General features: G+C 36.8%; 2 protein-coding genes across 3 annotated transcripts in view; both read left to right on the top strand.

Annotated features, from left to right (window-relative positions):
* The window catches only part of LOC109076850, a 472477-nt gene that overhangs the window by 125518 nt on the left and 326561 nt on the right, over positions 1-20398 (top strand). The gene's annotated exons all lie outside the window — the stretch shown is intronic.
* lrp1aa (low density lipoprotein receptor-related protein 1Aa) overlaps positions 1-20398 on the top strand; it is a 166386-nt gene that overhangs the window by 63551 nt on the left and 82437 nt on the right. Inside the window, 16 exon segments of the mRNA XM_042733414.1 lie at positions 1940-2102; positions 2239-2461; positions 3887-4076; positions 4233-4376; positions 9372-9611; positions 9715-9892; positions 10144-10366; positions 10522-10711; positions 10831-10986; positions 12166-12282; positions 12371-12496; positions 14460-14576; positions 15191-15271; positions 16583-16750; positions 18601-18783; positions 19535-19732. Of these exon segments, the coding sequence (XP_042589348.1) occupies positions 1940-2102; positions 2239-2461; positions 3887-4076; positions 4233-4376; positions 9372-9611; positions 9715-9892; positions 10144-10366; positions 10522-10711; positions 10831-10986; positions 12166-12282; positions 12371-12496; positions 14460-14576; positions 15191-15271; positions 16583-16750; positions 18601-18783; positions 19535-19732 (2697 nt within the window).

The raw sequence follows: 20398 nt of genomic DNA, 5'->3' as shown, positions 1-20398 counted from the left end.
TTTTCCTGCTTCTACTACTAGCTGTGACCATTATGATGGCAAGAGACAGAACATTTGTCAGTTGATTAGTTCTATTTCCGGAGGGTCATGCAAGGTAAGTCTGAAATTCCACTCCAAACATCAAATATGTTCTGATTGTCTGTGATTGTCACACAACATCTTTGCCTTCAGTGTGGACAGAAATATGACTGATTTCATAGCTGTAATCGTGGCTGGTCAGGACAGATGCCAGATTATTTGTCATATTGTCAGATGGCCTTCGTTTTGATCTCCAAAACTCATTCTTGAAATGGCACGCTGTCTGCAGATTGCAGCTTTAAACAAACTCCACTATTAGCAAAATAAAGTTTCAAGATGTAAACACAGACCTTAGTTTGTTAGCCTGAAAAGGTTTTTTCATATGAAGCTGTCTCAGGAAATTAGATCTAGAGTCATAAGAGCGTTTGTTTTCCTTCAGTGTAGAGGGAAGGTTGTGTCACAAATGGAATTTCTTACCCTCCTTCCACTGAGACCTACAATTTTACTTGGAATTACAATGAGAGTGAAGCCAGGTTCCTCAGCCCACTGTTTCTGTGGTTTGTCTCTGTGGTGTTCCTCTATTCTTGCATTGTTCAGACAGCAGCTGCTCTAAGAGCCATTCGTCTTCCTCAGCTTTCATTTGTACACTTGCTCTTTTCTCCTTCTTTTGGTGTTTTTGATCTGTGTTTTTAATCACTGGGTTTCAGTCTGGTAAGCTGGAAAAGTTTAAGCAGGACTCGGCTCTTAAATAAACAACACCTTTGGGGATACAGCCCTTGATTCCGGTAAACGTCTGGCCCTTGCACAATGGCCAACTTTCCTTTGTAGAGGCCAACACTGTCTCTGTCTCCACCCCTCAGCCTTCCATCGCTCCATCTGTCTGGATTTTCCTGCATCTCCTGCACCATTTTACCCAATAGTCACTGTTTCTATGTCTTCCTGTGTCACGTTTTTACAGCCACTTAATGTTCAAATGAGCAACATCCCATTAAAAGATATGGTATGTCTGGAATTAAAGTAGGGGAGGTTCAGATACATTGAGACTTTTGACATTTTAAGGTCAGAATGAGGTGTATTGAGGAGGTGGGAAGCTGCAAAAGAGCAAAAACCCATGGTTAGCCACAGCGATCGCAGCTGTTAAAACAACTCTTTTGGAAATTGTGTAACATGTGCACATGCTTCCACAGAATACATGGATTTGGATATTTCAAATTGAAATGGGGTATTTGTAGTAGTGAGATTTTTATTGTAGAAATGTGTATTATTGTTAGCTCTATTTTAAAACATTATCACAGACTCATCAAACCATAAAACTGCTTTGGTTGGTACGTGAACACTTGCCTTACTCTGAACCAGTCAGGCACCAGTGTTTATATGCTTTCATCTGCACGTAAATTAATTCACATATAGCATGCTTTTGATTTACTTTCTTAATAAATCTCATCTTATTGTGCAAGATTTAGTTGAGGGTTGAGTCTGAGGCAAGACCAAATTCACATGCTCTCAATGCCATAACAAGACCAAGAAAATTTGGTCTTGGAGACTCAAAGACCAGGAACATAGTTTTTGATTTTTGTCTGTGGACTCAATCTTGACTCAGACTCAAGTGAGCTAGTCTCGTATCTTGTGAGTAATCATAAGGCAAATTTATTTTAATGTTTTAAATTGAATGCAGGTGTTGGAAATGTTCTTTGTTTGTTGTGAAATTTTTTTATTTTTTTCTGTATTATTTTAGAATAATTTCATATTAGTCTCACAATTTAAACTGAGATACTTATTTGGACTGGACTATATGTTCAATTTATCGCATTCAATAGAGATTTTACCCACAATAAGTGAAATAGTATAAATTACACATGAACACAAAACACATAATTTCTATGTTTTACCTACATTTCTCTCCATTCCCCGTTCTTTACAGATGTAGAGCAGATGGCAATAGACTGGCTCACAGGAAACTTCTACTTTGTTGATGATGTGGATGATCGAATCTTTGTATGCGATAAAGATGGAACCACATGTGTGACACTGTTGGATCAAGAACTCTTCAACCCTAAAGGCATTGCTCTGGACCCAGCTATGGGGTATGAACATTTTCAAACTCACTCTTCCTCTATGTACACAACTAGCTAGCTGAATATTAGTAGTATTTGCTAAATGGTCAAATGAGGTACATCATGTTTACTCTTGTATAACCTTCCTCAACATTTCCTTCAACAGAAAGGTTTTCTTCACCGACTACGGGCAGATCCCAAAGGTGGAACGTTGTGACATGGATGGACAGAACCGAACAAAGTTGGTGGACAGTAAAATTGTCTTTCCGCATGGCATCACCCTGGACTTGGTCAACAGATTGGTCTACTGGGCTGATGCTTATCTGGACTACATCGAAGTTGTGGACTATGAGGGCAAAAACAGACACACCATCATTCAAGGCCTGTTGGTAAGGAGCAAATACCAAGATCATTGTATGATGTCCAAGAATGTGTTTTGCTCAAGAACTAATTTCCCCATTGTTTTGAATCATTTAAAAGACAGTGAGTTGCTAAATATAACATTTAACAATGGAGAGCTTCCTTTTATTACGGCTCTATAAATTATGTTTTATTAACAAAGTTTGGGAGGGGCACATTCAGATAATTAACCTAATTAATACAAGAGGAGCACAATTCACAAGGTAAGAGCTGTATATATACACAACAGACTTACCTCTGTTCCTTGACAGTTTTTCAGCATCCCTCCACCACCCCATCTCCTCACTTACAACTATTCCTATCTTAAGTACTCTGGGTTTGGGCCAAAATTCCAAGATCAGAGTCCTCCCCTCGGACAGCACACCAAATACGCATAAACTTTACTTTGTTTATTATATGTAAGTCTGAAAATGTGAAACATTATTTTGCATTTAAAAGCAACATATGCTGCACAGAATTCTGTACAATAAAGAAAAATGCAATGCTATCCATCCAAATATCTACCACTCATCCATCCAAACATCTGTCCACACATTCATCCTATTGCACTTCAGTCCAAATGTAAGTCTCTTCATAATCTCTTCAGACGTGTCCAAATTTCCATTCATTCATTCATTCATTCATTCATTCATTCATTCATTCATTCATTCTTTCACCATCCGTCCATCCATCCATCAATTTATGCATCTGCCCTTTATCTACTTAAACATCTGTTCAGTAATCTGAATTGTTCTTCTAAATATCCATCCATCATTCCATCCATCCAAACATTTACCGATTAATCTGACCATCTATTCATTTGTCTATCCATCCTAATGTCCATCATCCACTTTAAAACCCACCTGTTATTCAGTTGTCTGTCAGTCTGTTCATTTGTCCATCCATCTGTCCATCCATTCAAAAATTTGGCCATCATCCATTCATCCATCCTAACGTCCATCAGTTCAAAAGTCCATCTCTCCATCCCTCCATCCATCCATCAGTCAAAATGTACATCCATCCTAATGTTCATCATCCACCTTGAGATCTGTTCAGTAATCTGTCCGCCCATCCGTCCTCCCATCCATCCATCCATACATCCATCCATCATACCTCATTGTGTTGAGAGAGTCTCTTATGTTGGATAGCTATATGTACTGTGAAAAATGCTTTAGTAGGTGAAAGAGACAGTGGTGTTTCATTAGTGCTACTGAGTCATTTTATTAAAGCTGTTTCTGTCAATGCATTAGCCTGATTCCTTCCTCTCTGCTTGAGTTATGGCTATCATTTAGCTGCTCAGCCCAAGGCTAATTGGTATGTTTATGTGCTTGTGTCTTGCTCACTCAAGCCAGTAGAGCAAACACAACTTCCCAAATAATAGAACTAATTGAATAATGTTTTTTTTTCTTTCTCAGATTGAGCATCTTTATGGTCTCACAGTGTTTGAGAACTATCTATATGCCACAAACTCAGACAATGCCAACATGCAGCCTAAGACCAGCGTGATCCGCGTCAATCGATTCAACAGTTCAGATTATCAGGTGGTCACCCGTGTTGACAAGGGAGGAGCTCTACATGTTTACCACCAGAGACGACAACCCCCTGGTATTAATCTGTTTCTCTTCTAATGCCGTTGAATACTTAGCTTGAAATAGTATACAGTAGTATACTTGAATAAACTTTTAAAATGCAGCCATTACACTGCAGTCTAGCTCCACCTCAGCTCCAGCTCAGTCTAACTCTCCTGTTCTTCTTCTTCAGTGCGGAGTCACGCCTGTGAGCCAGATCAGTTTGGAAAAGCTGGAGGTTGTTCAGACATCTGTCTGTTGGGCAACAGCCACAAGAGCCGGACGTGTCGCTGTCGGTCTGGCTTTAGCCTGGGCAACGATGGCAAATCGTGCAAGAGTGAGTGACATTGTAATAGATTCTACTCTATCTATTGATTCACCAAAATAGTTTAACTTAGTTTTGCCTAACTTAGTATTTTACTCAAAAGAGATTTAAACTGCAGAGTGCAATGTTTATTCATTATGAAGTTTTTAAACTTGTTGCTGTAGAAAGGTGACTATGGCATTATTGTTGATTTTTATTTAACTCCGAAAAAGTATTATGGTTTAGTGTGATATTACCATATTTCTTTTGGACTTGCATCATGGTGAAACCATAGTATTCTTCGTGATATTTTGATGTTGTTACATAAAAAATATGCAAATTCTTAAATCCGGTTGGTCATGGAATGTGTTCCACTTGCCCTGTATCTTGCTCTCTCATTGGCTGTAGGACATCACAGATGTTATTTCCAGTCAAAACACATTTCACTCTGCAGGGGTGTATTCCAGAAAGCAAGGTCAACTTACCATCACATACATACCCTGAACTCTTGGTTGATTAACCCAAACATTGCTTTCTTGAGGTATACTGATTCCCAAAATGTGTCCAGGAGTAAGTTCAGTCGACTCAGGGGTGCATATCTCCAACTAGTTGTTGGTTATGCAGTCATTTTTCATATTTTCTTGTTTAATATTTAGTAACTGAGAAAAATAATTTATATATTTGTATATGTATTAGGGCTGTCAGTCGATTAACATTTTTAATCTAATTAATTACATGATCTGTCGATTAATTAATCTTATTAATTGCAAAATAAATTTTACTGTGAAAATACACATAAAAGAATATTTAAAGCTATTTTTGTGTTAAATGAGAAAATATCAAATAGACATTACAAATTGTAGCTTTAGAAAGAATATAATTTGAGAAACATCTCAGTATTTTTTTTTACAATGAAAGTCATTGGTAACCAAAACAGCTTTGTTACCAACAGTCTTCAGCAGTCTTCTTTTCCACAAAAGAAAGGTTTGAAATGAGAGGGTGAGTAAGGGTGTATTGACACAAAACACCTAGAGAACATTTGTTCACAAGACTGTCAAGCATGGACTTGTAGCCTAGAATTTTTGCTTCAAAATGATGTGAAAATCATTTTGTTTGCTCACTCACAGAAAACAATAGATTGATTTAAAATTTCTAAACTTTTTGTTTCGAAAGGGCATATGCGAGAAGGCATGATTGACCATCAATATTAGTGAGATTCACACCTGAGAAGACAAAGGCCCGCATAATGAGCTGCATAATGAGCCTTTCGGGCAGGTGTGTGACTGAGAGGGAAGAGTTACAATAAAGAATATGAGGACAAAATAAATTTATATATTTTTAGGTTTGTAGTTTATTTAAGAATATGTCTAATTATCCAACAAAATAACTTGAGATTCACTTGCGAGTGCAGTTAAACAGTTTATTAGGAACAATCAAAGCTGACTTTCAAAGCTGAATTTTTAGCATCATTACTCCAGTCATGATCCTTCAGAAATTATTCTAATATTCTGATTTGCTACTCAAAAAAATAAACATTATTATTATTATTATTATTATTATTATTATTATATATATTTTTTGATTAATTGAAAGAACAGCATTGTTTTTAACATGATTATTGTATTTATCATCACTTGTGTGCTAAATAAAAGTTTTATTTTCTACTATATATACTGACTCCCAGCTTTTGAATGGTGTAGTGTATATTGATACACTTGGAGTAAGACTGGCGTAATGATGCTGAAAATGTAGCTTTGATCACAGGAATAAATAAAGTTTTTAAATATATTGAAATAGAAAGCAGTTATTTAAAATAGTAAAAATATTTCACAATATTACTGCTTTAGCAAATGTAACTTTCTGTATTTTGGATCAAATAAATGCAGGCTTGGTCAGCAGATGAGAATTCTTTACAACAACATAAAAATCTTACTGTTCAAAAGTTTTGACTGGTATGGTGTCATGTTGAAATATATAAATGAACATCACATACCTGGCACATACCTCATATTACTTTTATATCGTATTGCTGTCTATGTTATACATTAGAACATAAAAAAAACCCTTGTCATTTCTGACTCACAACAAAAAACAGAACAATGCCTAAAAGCTGCTATGTGACAAGGTATACAGTAAACAAGTTAAAAAGCCCAGAACTAAGTTTTTATAAGCTGTCGACCCAAAAAAACGAGCTTGAATTTTATGGGCTGTGATGAGTGGAGCAAGGCTGAGAGCAGTGGGAACTGAGCGGACGTTGTTACATGGCCATAGCTGCATTTATGGAGTTTTTTGCCCTGCATCATATTTGTCAACAGTCAACTGTATGTAATGTAAGATGATGTACAGGTCTGGGGACGGGGCCAGGGCATTAACTGCGTTAAAATATTTTAATTGCGTTATTTTTCATAACTAATTAGTTAAGTTAACGCGTTAAACTGACAGCCCTAATATATGCATATATTTACACACACATATTTGATAATGATTTCCACAAAACTATCAGTGAGTGAAAATCAGGGCTAAAATCATGCAGTGTAAACCCAACATGTGTAGTTGCAAATAAGCAGAATCAATGATAATCAGGTAAACTACTACCAAAGTAGGAGCAAACTGGGTGAAGACATGCTGTTTTTGGGTGTTTCATAGTGCCGCAAATACCAGTAAACTGACTATCCCAAACCATAGCAAATCACCTTGCATGATTCATTTAAATACTCTCCTCCCATAAATTTTGCATCTAAACAGGAAACTCCCGATAAAAGAAAAAGCACTAAAGTCAAACAAAAACACACCTTCTCATTGCTGTTTCACAGTCTGTCTCTAGTAACCCTGTTGAAAAAAGCATATGCTGGTTAGGTTTGTTTTGAAGAATGGCAGCTGGTTTAAGCTGGTCCTGAGCTGGTTATGAGCTGGTCTTGATCAGGAGCTAGTTGCTTAGGACCAGCTTAGGACCAGCAAATGACCAGCAAAACCAGCTCATAACCAGTTTATAACCAGCTTAAACCAGCTCAGACCAGCTGCCATCCTTCAAAACATAGCTTACCAGCATATGCTGTTTTTTTTTGTTCAACAGGGTAATCCTGACAGTAGTTTTTTAAGAGCAAAAGAGAGATCACGCTGGTGCAAGCTGTTAGTAAATCCACTCCTAAGTCTGCTGCGGAGCTCGCCTCAAAACCGGGGTGCTTGTGAGCATTTTTCTAAAAAACCTAAAATGACAATTGAGACACCCTACAATCTTTACAGACATGTGTTCACAGCGGCCATTGTAAGTCCACAAGACTACCACTGCACATGAAGTGTATAATTGAAATAGGGTCCTTAGGAGGTAGTGATTGAATTATTCACTCGACCATTTTGCTTAAAAAATTGCAAATTTTCATTAGTTGCTGAAAGGATTTGTTTGATTATGTTGTGTCTTTGTTTTTAACTATTTGGATTTGTTTGGCAATATTGGACCCTATCATACACCCGGCGCAATGTGAAGCGAGGCGCAGCGCAAGTATGTTTGCTAGTTTCAGTCCGGCGCATTTTCCCATCCAGCGACACGTCGTTTAATTAGCAAATGCATTTGTGCCCATTTGTGCGCCCATGGGCATGCTGGTCTAAAAAAGAGGTGTGTTCAGGGGCATTGCTGGCGCATTGCTATTTTAAGGAGCTGAAAATAGACTGCGCCATAGACCAACTCAAACCCGGTCTAAAATCTGGCGCAATGTTTTTTCTTTGTTATTTAAAGAGCGTGTTAGTATAGGCGGGTCCACAACGCATGTACACGCTGCTTATTAAACACAGGGACGCACAGCAGCACACAAACATGCCAAATATTAAAAATTAAACGATTGCAATGCATAAGAATTTTTGGTAGGCTAATTAAATATAAAAATGGCTACATGTCATAATGGATAGTCATCGCATGTATCAGAATTAGGCTATCTATTTGCTCGCACATGAGGAGCTCCGTTTCATCTCTGTCTTTACGCTTGCCAAATTCCACCGTGTAAATAGCAAATCCGTCATGGCACGAGTGCAACTGGCTTTTAAAGGGAAAGGAAGATGAGACTCTGATTGGTTTATTGCACGTTACGCCCAAAAAAACACCCATTACTCATTAAGAAAATAGGGACAACCCGTTTTTTTCCATCGTTAAAATAGCAAAAGTGGATTTGGACATGCCCTGACTGCACCTGCGCCGTGCGCTTTACACTTTGCATTTAGATCATTAAAATAGGGCCCTAAGTGTCTAAAATGTAAGCTACTCTGATGTTGCTTAATGATATATAAGGATCATGGGTTTCAAAGAATGTAGTTAAGCATTAAGGAATGAGATGTCATGCTTTATTGTGAAAAGGCATGGCTAGGTGCATATCAATTTTAAAGTTGGGCTACATATTTTGTACATTATAAAACTGGATTATTGTATGTCATGATTGGCTCAGCCTTACTGAGCATTAGTAATTTTTAAGCTCTTGCACATTTCTTTTCTTATAGTTCTTTGTGGTGTTGATGCATATCAGTGAGACTGGAGGTTTGACACACCCTTTAGCTGAATCAGTTTACAAAGATGAAGGTCTTTTCCATTTACCCCCAATATTGATTTCCAGTAGTTTGCTTTGAATATGCAATGAACCATTGTTAGCATTGATTTGTGACTTTTCAGTGACCTCTGAACACATGATCTTGAAAAAAAAAGTGATTAGGATTTAGTATAAATTGTTTTATGGATATTAATTGTTCTTTGATTTTCTTATTTTTAAACATATAAATCGTTCTGATAAATTTGAAATACAAATATTTGTCAAGCCAAATAAAACCACGTATAGCCAGCATGAATACGAAGAGAACATTTCTACAGCCCAGCACATATTTCAAAATAAATATTTTAAACCGCCTTTTCTTTGCGATTAAAAGTATGACCCTAAACTAACACATTTGAGTAATTCTGTATCCTATCTGAGCAGAAATATTAACGGAGTTAAATATTTCAACTCAATTATTTATTTATTTTTTATAAATTTTTTGGTAAATCCCCAGAGCCTGAGCATGAGTTATTCCTGGTGTACGGCAAGGGTCGTCCAGGCGTTATCCGTGGTATGGACATCAACCCTAAAATTCAGGATGAATATATGATCCCCATCGAGAACCTGATGAACCCTCGAGCTCTGGACTTCCATGCACAGAGTAACTTCATCTACTTCGCTGATGCCACCAGTTATCTGATTGGCCGACAGAAGATTGATGGCACGGAAAGAGACATCATTCTTAAAGAAGGTGCAGAAATGTTATTTTTTATTTCCAATTCATCTTATTACTGGTGTTTTTAGTCTTGTTATGAATTGTTATGTTATTTTTATGAGTTGTTGTTATTTTTTTTTTTTTTTCACTGTCGAAGGAATCGCTGTTGACTGGATGGCCAATAATCTTTACTGGACAGATGATGGTCCCAAGAAGACCATCAGTGTTGCTCGGCTCGAGAAAGCTTCTCAGACCAGGAAGACTCTCATTGAGGGCAAGATGACCCATCCTCGAGCTATTGTGGTGGACCCTCGACACGGGTGAGATCCTGATCTCAAATAAAAGATGACCCACCCTCGAGCTATTGTGGTGTTGTTGTGTTATTTGTTGTTTTATTGATCTTTAGTTGCCTAAATTTTAATTTTTGTGTATGCACAACCACAAGAGACTTATTGCTTATATATGAAAAACAGCAGCTACAGCAATATGACACAAGACACTATTGCTAAAGCAACAATTCAGTTTATAAACAAGGATCTTCTAAATGTTTAAATATTTTTTCCTCTTTTAGCTGGATGTACTGGACTGACTGGGAGGAGGACCCAAAAGAGAGCAAGCGTGGGAAGATTGAGAAGGCCTGGATGGATGGAACCAACCGGAACGTTCTGTTGACTTCTAAGACTGTTCTGTGGCCCAACGGCCTGAGTCTGGACATTCCTCAGGGCATCCTGTACTGGGTGGATGCTTATTACGACCGAATCGAGATGGTCTATCTCAACACCACTGCACGGAAGGTGCTCTCACACTGCTGATGTAATAGATAATATTTATATGAGAACATAATGTTTGCATTGAAGAATGGAAAACAAGAGATAACAGATGAAAACACAAGAACAGTGAATTTACCCATCAGTTGTCAATTACACAATACTGTATTCTTTCTTCTTAGACGGTTTATGATGGACAAGAGCTAAACCACGCCTTTGGCCTGTGCCACTACAAACACTTCCTGTTCTGGAACGAGTACCGCAGCGGCAGCATCTATAAACTGGACCAGAACACCAAAACAGTCACTTTGCTACGCAACGAACGGCCACCCATCTTTGAGATCCGCATGTACGATGCCCAACAGCAGCTAGGTAATTGTATAATGTTTTTTGTAGAATGCCAATGCAAGACAAAATTTCCTAGTAGGAATTCCAGGCAGTTTGGCTGTTGAATGTTAATAAGATGTTATCCCCTCATGTGTTCATCACAGGAAGTAATGTGTGTAGAGCCAATAACGGCGGCTGTAGTAGTCTGTGTTTGGCCACTCCCACAGGCAGGTCATGTGCCTGCGCTGAGGATCAATTACTGGATCCCGCAGACAATACCAGCTGTAAAGGTAATGTACACTAGCAAAATATCCCACCACTCACTGGTCTACAATGCTGTATCTCTTTTATCTTTGCCAGCATTATGAAAGGGGACAGGATTCACAATGATGGGCTGCTCTCTTGGTTGCTTTGGTGACTAAACATGCATCTTCATTTTAGAAAAACTTATTTTTCATATTTATTCTTCAGATTTATTCACTCGGATGGCCATCATAAATGCATTTCCAAATTTATCCATAAGAAAGTTTTACAACATGATTATTGTGGCCCGAATAATCACAATAAGAGTGTTATTGTGATATCTATAGAAGTTTTGAAAAAGAAAAAAAAAAACATGTTATCAGTCAAATTCCTCTTGAACTTTATTTACATTGCTTTGGCCAATGAATCACACCCAAAATATGATTGTAGGGAGGCAGAGAGAGAATTGTAACCATAATTGTACAAAAACAATAAAAAAGTACTCTTAAACACCACTTCTTGCAGACTTGGGTGTTTAACAACCCATTTTTTTAAAGTCTCTCATCTTCTGACATACGTGGCAGACTGCATCTTCTTCTTCTACTTGTTCTTCTCAATTTTATGACAGGTACAGTAGAAAACAGTATTTTAGTACTGCCACATAATATGCTGGAAGACAAGCAGTGGTCCTGGATTAATTACGATATCATCATATGAGTAGTATTAACATGTGTTTCATTTTTAAACAATTGCACTTATTGTCGAAACCTGCATGTTGCAACACTTCTAATTTAGGTATCAAAGGTGATTAACTATTGTGGTTTGGATGTAACTTTGTACCACGAATGGTCCAAAATGGCTTTTAAAGATTGGTTCACAAGAGGATTAAGTACTGCAGAGGAAATCACATGGTAGAAACCCAGGTGAGAGACGTGAGGAATACAGCGGGATAAGAGTTCATTCAGTCCTGACAGAGAACAAAGCAAGAAACGCTTGCTGAGCTGAAGCAAATCTGTTTGTGGCAGCTTCTCAATCATACTGGCAGATAATGCATCATTTCTGGGCTTTATCTTGTGACTGACTGTTGATACAATCAGCTGAATTGAACATCAAGCGGTTTGGTTTCTGTATCTGAATATTTGAAACAGAAACTCTTCAGATGTTTCTTTTCACAGAGCTTGGCTTTCAGCAGACTTATTTACATTGCGTTTTTGTTTGTGTTTCTGAATATTGGAAACGTATTATATTTAGATGTTCGCAGTGTCAGCCGGGAGAGTTCGCCTGTAAGAATAACCGCTGTATTCAAGACCGCTGGAAATGTGACGGGGATAATGACTGTCTGGATAACAGCGACGAGGCGGCTGAACTGTGCCGTAAGAACACACTCACGTTTAATTTAAAACTCCCTCCTTGTGTCGAGCTACCAAACACATGCAGTGCTTGTTGTGTGTCCATCTGTAGATCAGCACACATGCCCTGCAGACCGCTTTAAGTGTCAAAATAACCGCTGTATCCCAATGCGTTGGCTGTGTGATGGAGACAATGACTGCGGCAATGATGAAGATGAGTCTAACACCACATGCTCAGGTACGCACAGTAAGCTGAATTTGCAGCACTATGGCATTATTCACTCAAAGTCCAAAGATTCCGTCTGTTTTGATTGTATTTTGGCACCTTTGATATAAATAAGTGTTTCAGTGGTGTGCTTTGCCCTGTGGAATTTAAAGAAAAAATGAACCTATTTTAAAGTTTGCTACAATTAAGTAAACTCTCATGAACTCCACAGTGGAAGGTTTTGTGCGTCACTCCAGAATAATATCTAAAGAGATAGTACTGTAGGTAATTAATTAGTTAATAACAATCAATAAATACTACGGAAGTTCAGAAGGAGATAAGCCATTATATCATGTAGTTATAAATAATAAAAAAGTAATAAAAAAAGAAAGATTTGAAAACAACAATTTGGAATTGATTCCCAAGTCAGTTCCAAGACCAGGAATCAGAATCTAGCCATACTACCTGATGAGAAATGCCTTTTTACAGTGTGTCCTAACTGGGCAAGTCTTGTGTCTGTTCACACTGTAATCAAAAATCAGAACATTTACTGTGTAATGTGCAATTACTGTAGGTGGAGTTGGACCAATGAAGTTTCACAATGGGCAAAGCTTTTCTGCACAATATAATAGGAATAAAAACCTAGTCACCCAAGAAATACACACACACACACATAAAGGTCCAACAAATTTTGTCCATCTCAGACATAAAGTGTCTAAATTTAAATATATATTAATCACACATCTGATAATTGGAACAGTCATCTTCATATCATTCGGATGCCACCTGGAAGGCCAGCTGAAATTGTTTCTTTGGCTGATTTGAGTTGTGATGTTCTGTCATGACCTTCTCCTAAACTCTGAGTCAGCTGAAATGTTCTCTAGACAGCCATGTATAAATATAGAGTTTATCTCACATGGTATATCTGACGCAGTTCTGGGCTCTTCGTCAAACTGTTGTGCTATATTTTACTTCATGGCTGAATTGTATGGTTTGCACTCTTTAATTTAGACTGCATCGGTTTTAAGGATATGGCTGACTATGATGCTGCATTTGCAAGTAATTCTAGACTGCAATAGAGCCATTGCATAAAAATAAAAATTTAGATAAAATGTCCGAATTAACTGGGAAACCGAGTTTGGAAATAAAAATAAAATGAGATGGTTTGAAAACAAAGTTTTCTTTTCTGTGCGGACATATTTGTGACATTCAAGTGCAATATTCAGGCCTATATTGCAGTCTTGAAAACTATCTGAATTATTTTAACATGGACATGAAACTGTTAATGCATTTGGGCTTGGTGATCTAGTTCTGCTGCACACTGTATGAATATGCATAACAGGCATATGTAAATCACATAGCAGATCTAGACAGGTGGAGCTGGGGAGGTGGAGGGTTTCAGAAGAATGCTTAAAAAGGAACAGCTTACAGCAAACATCGAATTTAAATAAGGGGTGTCCAGTCGTGCTTCAGCAGATTGTAGCTCCAGTCAGCTTCAACATGCTTGCCTAGAAGTTTCTAGCGAGTCCGAAGGCCTTGATTAGCTGGTTCATGTGTGTTTAATTAGGATTGGAGTCAACTGCAGTAGAGGCCAATCAGCTTGTGCCATGTAAATTCAGTTAAGTTCATCTTAAAAACAGTTTATACTTACAAACATTCACAACTGTAATAATCCAGTGAGATTTTTGTATGCATAAGAAGTCCTACAACAGACACTTGAAATGACTTCACTTGTAATACTGCATTTTTTTTTCATAAAAAACACCAAGGTACATATGTTAAGAGCTCTACAGAATGAATATGTCATGGCAGATATATTGAAGATTAACTATTTCCACAGAAAAGCAGTGGGAAATGGATTTAAATTCTAGGAAGAGAAGGACTATACATTTTTCATATGTATATCTGCTGCTTTTAAACTTGAAAAAATACAATATTTTACTGGCATACAGATGGCCACACACATTAAGATTTGAGAGTTTTGGTACTCTTGCAGCTCGGACATGTCCTCCCAACCAGTACTCGTGCGCCAGTGGCCGCTGTATTCCCATCTCCTGGACGTGTGACCTGGATGATGACTGTGGGGACCGCTCCGATGAACCTCCATCCTGCGGTAAATGATGTCCCTTTATGTTGGTGCCAGCTTATTAAAATGAATGATTTCGGCCATTAATATGCTTGTGATACTTTTAGAAAAACTAGTTCAGTGCAAGTTTTGTCAGTTTCAGGAAATGGTTGACATTTTATGAATTTATTCATTTTATGCATTTGCGTTTTGTAAATGTTATTGACATTTAGAATTACATCTACTGTATTTTGTTTATCAGTGTAATGCCTCGTGTCACAGGAAAGTTGATTTTTGATCAATTAAAATCAAACCTTCCTATTATCACTATTAATACTATTATTATTGCCATTTTATTTACTACAGCTCTTAAGTTACTACTACTATTTCTTTGTGTAAAACTCATACTGATGAGGAAAATGAGGACATGTAAATAATTAATGATGGATTATGTGGACATTTTTGTGATTAATCTTTTAAAGTTTTGTGTGTTTAAGTTTTGATTTTTTTTTATACAGTACATGCAACAAGCAACAAAAACTTGCACTTAAAAAACTTTTATGTTGCATTTAAATATAATTATTAATTAATATGCTTTTGGTTACATGGGAAAAGGAGTTTTGATTAATGTTATGTTTTTATGATGATGTTTGTTTCGTCAGCATACCCAACCTGTTTCCCGCTCACTCAGTTCACCTGCAATAACGGACGCTGTATCAACATCAACTGGCGCTGTGATAACGGTGAGCTGCTGACATGTTCTCATCTTTTGTGTCTTTTGTGTCTGTTGCACTTTTTCAACAGATTTCCCTCATTTTTCTTTGTTGGTCATTTCATGTGTCTTTTGTGTAACGTCATGTCCTCTTCTCTTGACCATTTGCCCCTCCCCCTGTGTCACATGGGCTGTGTGTTGCAGAAAAGGATTGTGGGGACGGCTCTGATGAGTTCAATTGTCCGAACCCGACCGGTTAGTGCATAGATCAACATGCACCATAAATTTACTTGTGTTAGAACATTATAATAAGGTCTGAACAGGATTTTCATACATGTAAGGCTGTTGAAAAGTCTAAAATATCTGCAGCAATTCATTATTTCTAAGACATGTCTTACATTATGGAAAAATCCTGCCCCACAATAGTAAATTATTTATAAAAATTGTATTAAATTAATAATAATAACTTACTTTAAAATAAGTAAATAAGCTAGCAAGCCGCTGGCCATCTCACTTTATCTAACATCTCTGGTAACATCTATAAGAATAGATTAGTATTAAATATTAACCAGTGTTTATTCCCAGTGGTGCATGTCTGATCTATGCAGTTTCTGTGATGTTTATTATTCATTTTCTACTGTTGCAAATTGTTAACTTTGAAGTTTGTTTCTAAAGAGCAGTTGCCACATTTACTTCATTGTATTGATGTAAAATACTCATATTTCAGCCTACTTGTTTGTATATTTTGTATTTAAATGGTTTGTATTAAATCATAGCCTGTAGCTCACATGGACATGTTCCATGTCAGCCAAGTATATCTGGGAAAAATGTTTCCCAGCATGGCTGCTACTTTTATATTAGTAAAGTATTAAAAATGGTCTATAACATTCTTTTCGAATGACTGAAACTTAGTTTTTAGTATCAGTCAAAAGTTTGGACACATCTTTTCTATATCTTTGCTAATATAAAGTATATTTACTTTAATAAAGTATATTAAAGGTTATTTGAACAACACAAATTTCAGTATGGGAACTATGTAGTGACCAAAAACAATTCCAAACGATCTTATATTACATCTCTAAAAAAATCTGTTTATTCTCTTAACTTTGTGAGGCACATTCTGGGATGTATTTAAACAATTTTGGGATCCCAAGCATTTGTCTGCAAAACTAATTTCAATGAAAATTCGTTATATCAACAAGTTTATTATGATCATAAGAAACATAACTTTAGTCAAGTGTGTTCAGAACTTTGACTGACAGTGTACTTTAAAACATGGCTTATTATATGCATTATATTTTGGAGGATGATAGCATATATTTGCCAATTTAACCTCTTGCAGACAATGACTGTGGTGATAACAGTGATGAAGCTGGCTGTAGTCATTCATGCTCCAGTGCTCAGTTTAAATGTAACAGCGGTCGCTGTATACCCGACTACTGGACCTGTGACGGAGACAACGACTGTGGTGACTACAGCGACGAGACCCATGCCAACTGCACTAACCAGGGTGAGTTTATGACACTATTTCTTTGTTCCGTACCATGCCTAACTAGACAGCAAACTTGTGTTGCCTTCTGAGACGTTGGATGTGCTTGCTTCTGTTTTCTGGGCAGTTTTACTTTTGTTTCAGTTGCCAGGAACTGAAACGCTACTGTTTAGAAATGGTAATCTGTTTTAAAGTGGTTATATGCTATAAAGTAATTTAAGGAGAAGAGAGACCAGTGATGACTGTGAAAGAGCAACAGATTTTATTCACTGAAGGGTGCATTAGTTAAAGCATTAGTTAACCAAAGCTCACCATAACTAACCTGAGTGCTGGTTAACACTGGCCTTTGTAGGAGCATGGCTTTAAAGAAGTCATTACGGTAAAAAGACAAAATGTACCACATGAAGGCACATCTTGAGTTTGACGTGAAGCATAATTGTGACTCGTTTGTCTAAAAAGGCAATTATGGGAAATTATTAGTAGTAGTAGTAGTAGTAGTAGTAGTAGTAGTAGTTATTTTTATTTATTTATTTGTCAAATAAAACAAAAAATAAAAGAAGGTTGGTTACTATTGTTTAAAAATGGTGGTGACAAATTATTAACCATGTTTTTTTTCTTAATTATAGTTTGTTTAATGTTGTGTATTTTTTGTAGTAAAATTTAGTTTTATATATGTGGCAATCAATATCTGTAGTTATATAAATGGCAATCAATATATAATATAACTGTTATTTTTCATAAGGGAAGAATATGTGCTGAAAGTACAGCTTTATAGTGTAAGAACCTTATTCATTTTTCTTTCATTGGACAGTCATCCAAATACAAAACATCTAAAATGTGCAGTGTTATGGGTGTTTTATGGGTGATATTTGTGAAGATTTTTTATATCTTCTTTATCTTATGTTAGGCTTTGTTATTGTTTTGTTATTTTTATGTCTCTTTGTAAGTCATGGTGTGAAGTTTCTGCATTTACAAATCACATGTTAATTAAAGAGGAATCTTTGCGTTCACACCACAGCTATTTTTACCCAAGTATAGACTTCTCTCTCTCTCTCTCATGGGGATAAACGTCTTTGCCAGTAGCTGTTAGAACTAGAGTTAGATATGAGGCACATTACAGGGTCACATTGAATTTAAAAACGGATTAATACAAACAAATCCCACCTCACACAACAACCACAATAACAGTTTTATTTGCCTTCAGAGAATCCACAGTGTTTACCTTTGTTAACTTGGCAGATACTTTTATCCAAAATGACTTACAACTGAAGAATATCAACTTGGCAAATATATTAATCCAATTTTTGCTTCCAAGGGAAGAATAACACGATGTAGTTATTGATTCATGTGGATTTCAGGGATGTTGATGTATAAATGGTTGGATGTGGGTGTAATATTGTGAAAATGTATTAATAAAGTTCCAGACATTGTAGAACTCAAATCTTACTGTGAAACTGTAATTATGAAATGTTACCCAAAATTTCATAGCTCACTTCTTGTCGTTGCAGTGATGTTATGTAGAATTGCTAGCTAGCTGGGAAGACGAGGGGCTCTGTCTTCACAAAGTTGGAGATGGAAATGGTATTCAAACAGAGCTGTTTATCATTGGTGTAGTACTGCTAGGAAAATCAGTTTGGCTCAATAGGTCCTTGTGATGTGGTTTGTATTGATAAAAGGAAAGGGCCAAGCACCGAACCCTGAGGTACACCCATGGTTTTGTGGTTATTTGTTATGGGTTTTGGGTAAGTGTTTAACCTTGTGATAGTATAATGTTTTTTTTTATATTATTTAAACTATGGTCTGTGTATGTTTTTTTTTAATGAGTTTTTGCTGTTAAATATTTGTTTGTTTGATATTTATGAACCTAACAGCAACCCGTCCTCCCGGTGGCTGTCACACGGATGAGTTCCAGTGTCGTGTGGATGGGTTGTGTATTCCCCTCCGATGGCGGTGTGATGGAGACACTGACTGCATGGATCTGAGCGATGAGAAGAACTGCGAGGGTGTAACACACATGTGTGATCCAGCAGTAAAGTTTGGCTGCAAGGATTCTGGTAATGATGAAATTATACTGTATGTTATTTGTTCACAATTTAATGGTCTGATGTTCTCAGAACAATTAGAAAACTGATTCTGTCTTATCTTGAGATTCAGTGATCCAGAAGTAGACTGAGTTTACGAGTGAATGGGTCATAATCTTTACAATAGGGCTGGGCGATATATCGAATGTGATTGTCACGCGCATTTCATCAGTAAAGGCGGTTCCCTGATTACCGCTAAATCGCCATCACCTGCTTTCAAATGGAGCGGCATTTAATAGACAGAGCCGTAGATCACTGACAAGCTACGCAATGTCGCGTTCATTATCGCAGATGAATGCCGCTCGACGAAATGCGCGTGACAATTGCATGCGATATATCGCCCAGTCCTACTTTACAATCATGGTAATTTTTTTCAGAATTAAATGCAAAGTATCTCAGTAAACAAGTGAGGTGAGGCAATAATAAAACATTCTTATAAAATGTCCTCTCTCTTTTAATGCATTCTTGGGTTTTCAGTTTATAATAGAAGTTTATTCAGATGTTTTATTTACTTATTTTTTTTTTAAATAATTTACCAAATCAGTTACGTCATCACTCAAAATTGCTTGAACATTTATTTAATAAATTAATTAATTTATTTAAATAAAAAGAATGATTCACCTTTTAATGTACGAAGATGAGCTCTTTTCTGTCTTCATTGTAATTCGCTACTTTTGTCAGTTGTCATGCTCACAGACATACTTTGTGTTTGTTTGTTTTGTAGCGCGGTGTATCAGTAAGGCTTGGGTATGTGATGGTGACAGCGATTGTGAAGATAACTCTGATGAAGATAACTGTGAGGCGCTGGTGTGTAAACTCTCCCATCATGTGTGTGCTAATGACACCAGTATTTGTCTGTCCGCTGAGAAACTGTGTGATGGCAAAGATGACTGTCCTGATGGCTCCGATGAGAAACTCTGTGGTAAGATTTATCACTGTTACATGAGGCTTGGTGAAGCCTGAGATGATTTTATTGAGTGCAGACTGAAACTCACACTAGCAGGACATGAATGAAGTACGTAATTACTGGTGCCTGATACTGTTATTGATGTTTTTAAAAGCTGCATTGTCGACTACACAAAATTCTAGTAAAGTTATAATATATTGAAATAAAGCATTTTCTCTTTATAGTTTTATGAATTTATATTATGATATAATATTATTCTTATTATAATGAACTATTAGTTCATATTAATTGTAAAATTGGTAAGTATACTGTAGGTAAAAAAAAGCCTTGCTTTATAGTCTTGGTTATACATCTGACTTAGGAATAGTATATTTATAAAGAATAATTGCTGAAAATGTGCTCACCCTCAGGCCTTCCAAAATGTAAATGAATTTGTTTCTTCAGATTTGGAGAATTTATCATTCCATCACTTGCTCAGTAATAGATGCTCTGCAGTGAATGGGTGCCATCAGAATGAGAGCCCAAACAGTTGATAAAAACATCACACTAATCCACAAGTGATCCATACCACTCCAGTCTATCAATTAACATCTTTAGAAGTGATGTAGCAAGTGATGTAAGACTCAATTTCTCCAAATGTGTTCTCATACTAGGGCTGTAATCACCATAGACACTGGGGGA

This window comes from Cyprinus carpio, chromosome B11, assembly GCF_018340385.1.
Source record: "Cyprinus carpio isolate SPL01 chromosome B11, ASM1834038v1, whole genome shotgun sequence".
NCBI lineage: Eukaryota > Metazoa > Chordata > Actinopteri > Cypriniformes > Cyprinidae > Cyprinus > Cyprinus carpio.
This window is presented reverse-complemented; position numbering and strand designations above follow the sequence as displayed.